Source organism: Rhincodon typus, chromosome 39, assembly GCF_021869965.1.
Source record: "Rhincodon typus isolate 14 chromosome 39, sRhiTyp1.1, whole genome shotgun sequence".
NCBI lineage: Eukaryota > Metazoa > Chordata > Chondrichthyes > Orectolobiformes > Rhincodontidae > Rhincodon > Rhincodon typus.
In genome coordinates, this window is record NC_063370.1 from 14,298,602 (window position 1) to 14,311,910 (window position 13,309).

General features: G+C 43.4%; 1 protein-coding gene across 3 annotated transcripts in view; it reads right to left on the reverse strand.

Moving 5' to 3' along the window:
* LOC109933334 (metastasis-associated protein MTA1-like) overlaps positions 1-13,309 on the reverse strand; it is a 98,301-nt gene that overhangs the window by 8,794 nt on the left and 76,198 nt on the right. For 2 of the 3 annotated variants that reach the window (XM_048618287.1, XM_048618288.1), the window contains 3 exons: positions 8,688-8,777; positions 3,116-3,259; positions 2,477-2,554 (listed from right to left, as the gene is read on the reverse strand). In XM_048618287.1, the coding sequence (XP_048474244.1) occupies positions 2,477-2,554; positions 3,116-3,259; positions 8,688-8,777 (312 nt within the window). The remainder of the gene's footprint in view (positions 1-2,476; positions 2,555-3,115; positions 3,260-8,687; positions 8,778-13,309) is intronic. The other variant, XM_020532315.2, reaches the window with a different exon arrangement.

Consider the following 13,309-nt stretch of genomic DNA (forward strand, 5'->3'; position numbering starts at 1 on the left):
GGGGTAAGATCAGGGGTAGCTGTAGGCTCATTCCATTGTGCTGACTCTGTTAAGAGTGTGCCATATAAAAACTACAGTGTGCTGTCTATTACAAACCATTACATTATAGCGGGCACAAATTCCACAGTTATAAAGGGAGCTGGAAAGTTCACTGTTGTCTCACCAAATAATTCAATTATGCAAATATCTAGAGTGGAAAGCATAATCATCTCATACAATCTTCAACTACTTTACTTTTTGACAAACTTCATGTTGGCCAGGAAATTGCTGAGTATTTCAGTAGTGCTGAGTGCAGAGGTGGGGAGATGGGTGCTAATGGCCAATTCTGAGAAATGGGTCAAGTTCAGCCTTGACAAGTAGAATGAAAGCTCCTTGGCTAGAAGGGCCCCATGTGAGATGAAGAACTCAAGGCCCAAAAGCACAAATTGGCAATTCTGCCCAAACTGACACAGGGCATGCCTGAAATGTCACTGGTACAGCTAAGGACTATGTTTTGAAGTTGGAGCAGAGTAGAGGGAGATTTACTCAAACTAGGACGTATGATCTGGGCTGACTGATGCTGACCTCAGCCCTTGCACGAAGGATCTGAGATGAAAATGGCATAATTATGGAAAAAGCAGTCGGATGCTGAACAGAGAGGAGCTGCTGGATTGCTGGACAATGGGTTTAATGATCTGCCTCATCCTTACCTTGTGCAACAATGGACTGCCCAAACTGAATTAAGTTATTAAATCAAAATACATTTCTTTCAGACTCAGGATAACAACCAGCTAACAGTCACAAGATGGCACCAAGCAGGAATATGCACTAACACATACAATACAGTGACCAACATATACTTCTGTGATTTATCAGGCAACCGTCCTTCACATAACCACTGCCCAGGTCATCGTGTAGTTTGCAAAAATTGGGGAAACTAGTGCCCACTTCATTAAAAAAGATTTGAAGAGCAAAGTCACTGCATGGTATACATTACACGCACAATAACAAACAGCAAGGGAGTTAAAAGCAGTTGCATAAATCATGAAGACTGGGTACCACTGAATCAAAAACTGCCTTGCAGCTTCTATTGTTGTACAGGTAATGGGACACAGATCTGAGAAAACAAGGCATAAGCCAAGAGTATGACAAACTGATAACACTCCAAAACATCCATTAACCACCTCAAAGAGCCAGGCAAAGATTAATTTTTTTAAAAAAAGTCACAATTCTCTCAACCCTCACCACCATCTCCACAATCTGAAATAGCTACAGGTCTGAAAGTCCAACCCCAGCCACCCCAGAACTTACTCCAAGACACAGAATTCATGTTTGAAGTTTGAGTCTGATGTTTCCAGCCTCTTCCTATTCTGTGGCGAAGACAATGGTTGACTATGTAATTAGTTCTATAGGCATCAGCAAGCTGACAATGGCTTATCCCCACTGAGCCAGTTCACCTAAGGAGCCATTCCCACCGTGTGAACGGACATTGGGTGTGGATGGCTTAGCTGATCCACCCTTTGTTTCAGGTACTCATAGGCAGAGTCCCAACTGAGCACTGGTCAGAGGCCACAAGTAAAATCCCTGGTCAATCCCAATCCCAGTTTACCCAGACCAATTGCAGAGCCTCACTTGCCTCTTTTGACAAGCTACTGTAGCACAGAATAGGTCAGAACCAGAATCTTTGTGGCTTATGGTGCTCAGTATTGCATTTGCCTAGACCCAGCCAGGACAGAGGAAATTCTACACATTGGCCTGATAATTACCAACAATGTTCCTGTTACTGTGCTGGGCAAGGGTCCACCGCCCGGTGTAACTGTCCCACTCCATTACAAGCTATTCTGCCTAACAGTGCGAGAGAGAGTTAAATACACACTGTACTGGAACAATTCAGCACAGGTATCAGACCAACATTTCCAGGCTGTACAAAAACCTCCTGACTGCAGTTTTGTTGCAGGAACTCTGGCTACAACCTGGCAAAAGGACAGGCACAGCCAGAAATGTGCCAATCTCAGGCCCTCCACTTCCACCCTACACCTGCCCCTTCTCAACTCTTGAGCAGTGAGTGCTTATTCTAGAGAATGAACACTGTAAAATTGACCAGGAAAAGGTGTTAGTCAGGTATGATGCCTATTGTTCAAAGCACAGTACAGAGACATTACACCTCAAAGAAACAACTCTCCCTATTAAGGCAGCTTGGACCTATTTGAATTGGGGAGCAGCACACATTACTCACGACTAAAACTACATACTCTAACCATGTGCTCCTGAATGCAGGAGGAATTTGTTCCCAGGCACTTCATGGAGGTCCCTCTTACTGCATAAAATCAGGTGTAAAAGCCCTTCACCAGATCCAAAAGAAGCCTCAATGGTGATTTGGTAGTTCTCGAGCTGATTGGTGAATAAATGCCATGAGCAGGAGGCTGTTTTGGAGGTTATCAAAGCAGGAAGGGGGTAGGGGTGGTTTGCAAGGGGAGCAACAACACAAAGCACTCACGATGAGCGTGTAGCCGTGAGCACGACTGCGCGATTGTCTTACCCCTAAACGGCATCAACAGACGTTTCTTCATAGTGCCTGGTAAACAAGGACCAACAGACAGTGATGAAGAACATTATAGAATACCACATACAGTTAAGCTGACACATGACCAAACCGAAGACAGCAAGGGCAAACCATCTGGTAAACCAGTCCATACAGGCTGGAGTTTCTCAGTCTCACACAAGCACTCCATGCAGTTTGAGCTGCAACAGGAGTTATCAACAAACTGAGAAGTGTGAATGGGAGAACTGTTGGGATATCAACATCGGGTCAATGCAGGTGAAGATATGCATTCTGATTCAAGAAATGGGAATCATTTCAGCTCAATAGTTTATAGAGCCTCAAGCTTGGGGCAGATATCTGTATACACAACCTGGACACCCAAGTCACAATCTTTGGTCTGGAGTCAGCATGAACAGGTTACTGCTAAGCAAGTCTCACATCCCATATGACCTTCACTACAACTCTGATAATCACCGTCTTCGTGTTTACAGTACAAAAGGATGTTGTCAGGAACCATATCTGAACTACAGCTAAGGACTGCCAAGGTGGGTAATTGAGCAGCCCGAGACCCCTTGTTCTGTACGATATACTGACCATCAATGCCATTGTGCTGCTCGTATCCTCGTTTGCCCAGAATAGTTGGAGAGCCATGGTTTAGGACAGGAGGCATCTTGGCGGGTGTCATACTGCCTGAATGTACAGCCAGACTGGCAACAGTCTTAACAGGTGGATGGAGTTCTGCAGGGTAAAAGGAACACGTTTCTTAATGCATTCAGTAACAGCCACAGCAGTCCTATAGATTACTAAAAGTACAGGTTCTCGCCTGCAGGATAATTTCTACATCACACCCGAGCGCTACCCTCTTCATGTGTAAGGCAGCCATTCAATATCCAACACAGAATGCTTGGCTAATTTTTCCCCTAATTAGAAGGAAAACACTTCTGTAGATGTTGGAAACCTGAAATAGGAAATGATGGAAGCACTCAGCATTCTTAGCTGAATGAAGGGCTTTGTTTTTTTTTGTTGTGGGTAATTGCCAGAGAAATTGGATCACAATGCTGAAAAGAATTTAAGTAGGACACTTCTGCCAGCAGGGAGAACAGTCATCCTGTCATTTTCCAGTGGTCAAAGTTAGCAATCACACAACACCAAGTTGTAGTCCAACAGATTTGTTTGAAATCGCAAACTTTCAGAGCACTACTCTTTCATCAGGTGAAGTCACTTCACTACCTGGCAAAGGAGCAGCACTCTGAAAGCCTGCGATTTCAAATAAGTTTTATAGTCCAGCAAGTTTATGTCGTGTGATTTCTGACTTTGTCCACCCTAGTCCAACACTGGCACCTCCACATCATTTTCCAGTGGAGGGAGACATGGTTCTTGGATGTGAACCACCATTTGCTCAACCTTCAGATCCCGTTACTAATCTGCTTTTGAAAAATTACATACTGCAACATAATCAACTCAACTATTTATTGATGGGGTGAGGACACGGTGACAATGTCAACAGGTGTTGTGCATCCACATTTGCCCTTATAATAAATGGCTTGCAAAGTCATTTCAGAGGACAGTTAAGAGTCAACCACATTACTGTGGGTCTGGAGTCACATGTAGGATTCCTAAAAGGACATTAGTGAACAAGATGGGTTTACTGAGAGCAGTTTTCAATTCCAGATTTTATTGGAGCAAACCTTATTTTAACCAGCACCTTATAAACCAGCACTTTCAATAAACCAACAAAAATTATATACCGGAAGTTTACTGTGTTATCACAATCTCCACGATGTCCAAGTAGCCAGTTGAGAGTGCGTGAGAATGCTTTCTGCCAATAAGTTTTATTTCAGACATTATTTACAGCATAAATCACTTAAATAATAAGGTATAACAGTGACGTGTATACCCCCTGCATTACGTTTCTACTACTTAGTGTGTTGATTGCACGGACTTCTTGATCAACCACAATATTTGATCAACTGTCATACTCCAGATCCCATAGATGCTGGTTAATAAAAAAGGTTTGCTGCAATTGAATTTAAATTTCACTAGTGCAAGATGTGAACTTGTGCCCCAAGGCATTTACTTAGGCTTCAGAATTACAATGCCAGTAACATTAGATAGAGTCATAGAGTCAAGAGTAATACAGCATGGAAACAGGCCCTTCAGCCCAAACTGGTCCCTGCTGACCATGGTGCTCAGCTAGTTCCAATTGCCCACATTTGGTCCATATCCCTCTAAATCCTTCTCATCCATGCGACTATCCAATTTAAAAAAAAATGTTGCTATTGTATCTGCATCAACCACTTTCTCTGGCAGCCCATTCCACATACACACCACTCTCTGTATGAAGAGGTTGCCCCTCGGGTCCTTTTTAAGTCGACCCCCTCTCACCTTAAACCTATGGCCTCTAGTTTTCAATTCCCTATCCCTGGGAAAAAGACCATATGCAATCATTCTATCAATGCCCCTCATGATTTTATAGACCTCAATAAGGTCACCCCTCATTCTCCTACGTTCCAAGGAATAAAGTTCTATCCTGGCCAACCTCTCCCTGTAACTCAGGCCTACTAGTCCTAGCAACATCCTCGTAAATCTTCTTTGCGCACTTTCCAGTTTAACTGTGTTTCCTATAACAGGGTAACTAAAACTGTACACAATACTCCAAATGTGCTCACCAATGACTTATACAATTATAACATAACGTCCCAACTCCTATACTCAATGCCTTGACTGATGAAGGCCAGCATACGAAATGCCTTCTTCACCACCCTGTGACATTGGATTTCACGAACTATGTACTTGTACTCCTGGGTCCCTCTGTTCTACAACACTCCTCAGGACCTTACCATTTACTGTGCAAGTCCTACCTTGGTTTGACTTTGCAAAGTGCAACTCCTCACACTTATCTGTATTAAATAAAAACAGAAAGAACTGCGGATGCCATAAATCAGGAACAAAAACAAAGTTGCTGGAAAAACTCAGCAGATCTGGCAGCATCTGTGAAGGAAAAAAAAGAGTTAACGTTTCACATCTGGTGACCCTTCCTCAACTGAGTTAACGTTTTGGGTCCGGTGACACTTCCTCAACTGAGGAAGGGTCACCGGACCCAAAACGTTAACTCTTTTTTCCTTCACAGATGCTGCCAGATCTGCTGAGCTTTTCCAGCAACTTGGTTTTTGTTCTTAACTGTATTGAATTGCATTTGCCAATCTTCAGCCCACTTCCCCATCTGATCAAGATTCCTCTAATTTTTGATAACCTACCTTGCTATCAACGATACTTCTTAATTTTGTATCTGCAAACTTACTAATCATGCCTTGTACGTTCACATCCAGATCATTTATGTAAATAACAAACAATAAAAGGTCCCAGAATTGACCTGTGGCACACCACCAGTCACAGGCCTCCAGTCTGAGAAACAACCTTCAACCACCACCCTAATTTTGAATCCAATCAGCTAGCTCTCCCTGGACCCCATGCGACCTAACCTTCACGACCAGCCTGCCATGCAGAACCTTGTCAAAGGCTTTACTAAAGTCCATATAGACAACATCCACTGCCCTACCCTCATCTATCCCCTTGGTTATCTTCTCGAAAAATTCTAAAAGATTTGTCAGACATGATTTCTTGCGCACAAATCCATGCTGATTATCCCTAATCAGACCTTGACTATCCAAATGTTGATTGATCCTGTCCCTCAGTATCCTCTACAACAATTTGCCTACTACTGATGTCAGGCTCACTGGCCAGTAGTTCCCTGGCTTGTCTTTGCTACCTTTCTTAAACAATGGAACAACGTTAGCCACTTTCCAGTCTTCCGGAACTTCACCAGTGGCTAAAGATGAAGCAAAAATCTCTGGAAGGGCCTCCCCAATTTCTTTCCTCGTCACCCACAACATCGGAGGATAGACTTGATCAGGCCCAGGTGATTTATCCACCATAATGTGTTTAAGGCTGCAAACACCACCTCTCTGGTAATGTGTATGTGGTCCAAAACATCACCACTTGTTTCCCTTATTTCCTTAGCATCCACGATTCTCTCCTCAGTAAACACGGAGGAGAAATATTCATTAAAAATCTCCCCCGTCTCCTGTGGCACCACACAGACGGCCATGCTGATAGTTAAGGGGACCTATTCTCTCTCTAGCCACCCTTTTATACTTCATATAGCTATCTTTAACCTTATCTACCAGATACCCTTTTTTTGCTCTACTGATTTCCCTCAAGTGTGCTCCTACACTTTTTATAGTCAGAGGGATTCACTTGAGCCCAACAGCTTAAATCCAATGTATGCTTTCTTCTTTTTCCTGACCAGAGCCTCAATATGCCTTGTCAGCCAGGGATCCCAAACCTGCCTGCTTTTCACGCTAACAAGGATGTACTGTCCCTGAACTGTCCATATCACATTTTTAAAAGCCTCCCATTTGCCAGTCAAACAGATTCAACCAATCGACCGCTGCTAAATCCTGTCTAGTGGCCCCAAAATTGGCCTGCTCCAGTTTAGCACCTTAGCCTGTTTACCAGTCCAATGTTTTTCTACAATTATGTTAAAGCTAAGAGTTAAGGTCACTGGACCCAAAGTGCTCTCTGACTGACACTTCAGTCACTTGCCCGACCTCGTTTCCTCAGAGGAGGTCCAATGTTGCACCCTCCAACTTAGGGCTTTCTACATATTGATTTAGGAAACTTTCATGGACACATTTGACAAATTCCACCCTGCTCAGGCTTTTTACACTCTGGGGAGCCAAGTCAATACAGGGGAAATTAAAACCTCCAACCAATATTACTCTTATTATTCCTACAGGTATTTGCAATCTCTCTACACATCTGCTCCTCAGAACCTGCTGGCCATTTAGGGGTCTATAATACAGTCCCAATAGAGTGACCATCCCCTTCTTGTTTCTAAGTTTAATCATGTGGCCTCATTTGATGACCCCTTCAGAATATCCTCTCTAAGCACCGTTATCTCCTCCCTTTTCAAAAGGACAACTCGTCCCTCCTCGCTTACTTGTACTTCTGACACATCTGTAACTTCTGTATCCTGTAACACGGAGCTGCCAGTCCTGCGCTTCTCTCAGCCATGTTTCTGTTATTGCTATAATACCCCAGTCCCCAGAGCCAATCTATGCTCTAAGCTCATCTGCCTGACTAATCAGGCCTCATGCATTGAAATAAACACACTTTAAACCAGAAATCTTTTCCCTCCCTTTACGGTGCCCCAACTATCCTGAATAGTACACTTGCTCTTGATGGCTAATGTATTTTTCCCCTGACTTCTCGATGGACCCTTTCTTATTCAGAGTCCTATCCCCTGCCAAACTAGTTTAAACCCACCCGAGTACCACTAGCAAATCCCCCCACAAGGATATAGGACTCCCTCCGGTTCAAGTGCAACCCGCCCCTCTTGTACAGATCACCTCTACCCCAGAAGAGATCTCAATGATCCAAGAACTGAAAACCCTACCCCCTACACCAACTCTTCAGCCACACATTCATCTGTCCTATCTTTCTATTTCTACCCTCACTGGCACGTGGAACTCGGAGTATTCTGGAGGTTACTACCCATAAGGTCCCGTTTTTCAGCTTCTTACGTAACTCCCTATACTCATTTTCCAGGACCCCATCCCTTTGTCTACCTATGTCATTTGTACCAATGTGCACAATGGCCTCTGGCTGTTCACCCTCACCTTTGAGAATGTTCTGTAACTGTTCAGAGACATCCTTGACCCTGGCACCAGGGAAGCAACACACCATCCTGGTGTCTCTTCTGCGGCCACAGACTCTCCTGTCTGTCCCCCTCACAACTGAGTCTCCTATCAGTATCGTTCTGTCTGACTGCGCCCCTTCCCTCTAACCCTCAGAGCCAGTCACAATGCCACTGACCCAACTGCTGCTGCTAACCCCTGAAAGGTCACCCCCTCCCAACAGTATCCAAAGTGGTATACCTGTTATGAGGGGGAATGGCCACAGGGGAACCCTGCACCATCTGCCTTTCACCCACCCCCATACTTCCTCCGGTGGTCACCCACCAACCTGTAGCCTGCACCTTAGGAGTGACCATTTCACTATAGCTCTTATCAATGATGCTCTCTGCACCCTGGATGATCCTGAGTGCATCCATCTCCAGCTAAGATGAGACTTAGTAAACCAGGTAGTACATGTGGTCGCTTACCCAGATACTTTACTATGGATTCCAATGACTTCCTGATGAAAGGTTTGAGCTTAATTGCCTTCTCCCCGATTTCTGGAAGTCGAGCAGTGCCTATGAGGATTAGGATGCAATATTAGCAGAAGCCAAGGATAGCAACATAGATGTACTTCATTTCTGTCAAACTGTGAACCAGGAACCATCAAAACACTTTCAACATAACACATCGGTAGCATAGTAATTTATAAATCCTGTGACTGGACCATTACAAATTACTGAGGGAAAGGGGAGAGGCCACTGATAAAATAGGATATTCTGGCGTATGATTGTATAATTCTGTATTCGATTATAAAACCCAGGTGTGAAACAATAATCTCGTAATACAAATAAAAAAGGCAAAACCGCTCATTACATGTTCTCCATCAACATTTCACCCCGCAAGGTACAGCCCTCACCTTCCAGTAAACAGACTGGACAGAAATGTGGCTAGCTCAGAGATACATCTTGCAAAATATTGTGTTTTCTATAGGAAGTATAATTAAACAGTACAGTTTTAATGCTGGGAGAAGGTTAGAATTGAGAGACATGGAGATGAACATGCTCCGCCATCTTCAGAAGTTGTGTAAGTTGATAAAGATATTAAAAAGTTTGTGGGATTTTCTGCCTTCTAAACAGAGGAGACAAAAAGGCAAAAGCAAGGGAGTTACATTAAAATTGTTATAAATCACTGGTTAGGCCTCAAGCTTGAGCATTCTCCGGAATTCTGAACAAAATTCTTTTGGAACAGTGTCAAGGTCACAGCATCACTCAGAGCACAGGAAGTGGCCATCCAGCCCACCATGTACCTGCCAACTCTCCGTGGAACTATCCAGTCAGTTTATTGACTGCTCTGCCCCTGGAGTCAGAGTTTGCTTGCGCCCAGTGGTCGTCCAATTTCCTTTTGAAAACATCCATTGTCTCCATTTTCACTAATTAACATTTTTTAATTCATTCACAGGACATGGGTATCACTGGCTAGACCAGCTTTTATTGGCGATCTCTAACTGCCGAGAGGCCAGTTAAGAGTTAATTTTGTAGGTAGCAAGTTCCAAGTTATCACCACATAATGTGTTAAAAAAATAAACATTCTTTGTGACACTGCCCCCGCAGCTCTTGGCCAAAATCCAAAATCAGTGCTCTTAACTAGAGTGCAAGGGGATTTCCAAGAATGGTGCCAGGGATGAGGGACTTGGGTTCTGTGAAGTGGGAGAAACTGAAATTGTCCTCCTGTTAGGAGAGAAAAGTTAAGAGGCATTACTTCTCCCCTCCATCCACACACCATCCTGACTTTGAATTGTATCCACCAGTTTTTCACCATCACCAAGTCAAAATGATCGAATTCCCTTCTGAATACAATCGTGGGTGTATCGACCCCCATGGACTGCAGCAGTTCAACAGGGCAGCTCATCACCACCTGCTCAAGGTTACTAATGGACAAAAACGGTGGCCTTACATCCATTGAACAAAAATTTGACATGAATTCAAATTCCTCCATGGCAGCTGGTGGAATGCACATTTAAGTAATAAATCAATATTTAAACTTTGTAAATTCATTCACAAGGTGTGGGTGTCATTGGCTAAACCAGCATTTATTGGCCATCCCTAATTGTAGTTATGAGTCAACTATATTGCTGTGGGTCTGGAGTCACATGTAGGTCAGACCAGGTAAAGGATGGCAGTTTCCTTCCCTAAAAGGACATTAGTGAACCAGATGGGTTTTTCCTGACAATTGGCAATGGATCAATACACTCTTAACTTTTATCAAATTCAAATTCTCTTTGGTGGGATTTGAAACCGGGTCACTGGATTAGTAGTGCAGTGATAATACCACTAGGCCATTGTCTCCCGAGTAATGATAACCATGAAACTCTGATATAGAAACCAGTGTGGTTCACTGACATCCTTTATGGTAGGAAATTTGCCATTCTTACCCAATCTGGCCCTCATGTGACTTCCAATCTGTATTAATACTCATTTAACTGCCCTCCAAATTGCAGCAGGCCACAACTAGGGAAGGTTAACAAATGCTGTCTTGGCAATGACAGCCCATATCACAGCAATGCCCAGAATCTCAAAGAACAAATAAAAACACACTAACTTCCATAAAAGGAGCAAGCAAGCTGGGGGAAACAGCTCTCTCAAAAGGTCTAACAAGGGATGAAGAACTATCTGACCCCTGTCCGAGCTGTACGATTGCAAGGTCAGATTTTATTAGCATCACAAACTTTACTGAGATTTAACAGGGAGCAACACTACTTGTGCATTTAAAACTTGCGACTTCTACTAAACACTGTGTATACCTTCCCCTCTCCCAAGTCTCAACTGTCAAGGGCAATAGACTGTGAAATGAATCTCAAGGGCTTGGGAATCATGGCTCATGGTAGGCCAAGAATTTTCCATAGCTGAGTAGCATTTATAAGTTGCTTGAAATGGAATACGAGATTTCAAAGAAAACATATGTCCTCATATTGCATACATGTGTTTTCACGAGCCCTAGACGATAGGGACGATACGAACGTGGGTCGAGTTGTAGATAGTGCAGAGGGCTGTTCTAGGTCACAAAGGGACATTGATAGGATGCAGAGCTGGGCTGAGAAGTGACAGATGGAGTTTAACCCTGAAAAGTGTGAGGTGATTCATTTTGGAAGGACAAACTTGAAAGCAGAATACAGGGTTAATGGAAATATTCTTAGCAGTGGAGGAGCAAAGGGATCTTGGGGTTCATGTCCACAGTTCCCTGAAAGCTGCCACCCAGGTGGATAGAGTTGTTAAGAAGGCGTATGGTGTGTTAGCTTTCATTAATAGAGGGATTGAATTCAAGAGCCGTGAAGTTATGCTCCAGTTATACAAAACACTGGTTTGGCCACATCTGGAGTACTGTGTCCAGTTCTGGTCGCCTCATTACACGAAAGATGTGGAAGCGTTGGAAAAGGTGCAGGGAAGATTTACCAGGATGTTGCCTGGAATGGAGGGGAGGTCTTACGAGGAAAAGTTGAGAGAGCCAGGGCTTTTCTCTTTAGAATGACGAAGGATGAGAGGTGACGTAACAGGGGTGCACAAAACGATCAGAGGTATAGATAGAGTGGACAGCCAGAGACTTTTTCTTAGGGTGGAGGCAGCTATTACGAGGGGGCATAATTTTAAAGTGAGTGGAGGTAGATATAGGGGAGACGTCAAGGTAGGTTCTTTACTCAGAGTGGGAAGGATGTGGAATGCATTGCCGGAGAGGGTGGTGGAGTCGGCCTCATTAGGGGCATTTAAGCGGCTATTAGATCAGCATATGGATGATAGTATAAGGTAGGGGTGGAGGTCAGATAGACCAGAGGTTTAGGGTAAAAGTTCGACACAACATCATGGGCCGAAGGGCCTGTACTGTGCTATACTGTTCTACGTTCTAGACTGAACAGGGTTACATGAACCACTAATAGCAAAACATGCAAGTGCACAGCATTGGTGAACATTGAGGATGACTCTGTTAATTTCAGTGCTGTGGTAATGTTAAACTGGTGCACAATTCAGTGTGGAATTGCTTTAGAGACTAGAGGCCCCAAGAATGACATATTGGTAGGCAGGTACAATTTTGGTTACGGTTGCCAGCTCCTGAATGTTTAACCGACCTGTTTCTACTTTGCCGTTCAGAACCATTGTCTTGTTAACGTCCATCAAGCAACTTAATTCAATGTAATCATGGATGATCTTTCACTTCTACATTTTGCTGCATTCTCCCCAGTTTTAAAATTTAGAAATCTAGCAATTTCAGTTCTGATTATGTTCAATGATGGAAGCCGTCACTGCCATCTGGAGCAGAGAATTCTAAAGAATCACCATTTAGTGAAAAAATTCCTCATCTCAGTTCTAAATGGTCTGCCCCCATATTCCAAGACCCCTCCAATATAATAAAACAAAAGAACCATTAGTGGGAACAAAGCAGAGTTAATGATTCGAGTCATTTGACCCTTCTTCAGGTAAAGAGACCATACAATACTCGAAACATGATCTCACCAAGGCTCTATATAATTGCAGCAAGACATCCTTGACTCCTATACTCCAGGCTTCTTGTAATAAAGACAAACATTTTATGTGTGTTCTTAAGTGGCTGCGCAATCTGAATGTTAACTTGGAATGATTCACGAGAAGAACACCCAACTCCTCTCTATTTAAGAAATACTCTGCATTTCTAATTTTCCTACCAAGTGGATAAACTCACTTTTCTCCACACTAAATCCCAACTGTCAAATTTTTGCCCACTCACTTTAGTCTCTTCAAAAAGCACACAAAATGGTACCTCAAACCTGTTCTGCCATAAGATTGGGGCTGATCTGATCTCACGTCACCCCAGCTTTTAGAATCTATTGATTTCGGCCTTCTGTATTTAGGTGAGGCCTTAGAAGGATTTGAACACATATGAGAATTTGAAAACTGGACCAGATGTAAATGAGTGCCTCAGTGCACACAGGAGATGGAGGAGGAGTCACAAGTGTGAGTTAGGATATAGGCAGCAAAGTTTGGATAGGCTGCAGTTTAGAAGAATAGGAAGAGTTGAATTGAGTTACAGTCATCAGCTAGGGGTCAGTTACAGAGAAGAAGCCCATTACATTTCTGGAGCA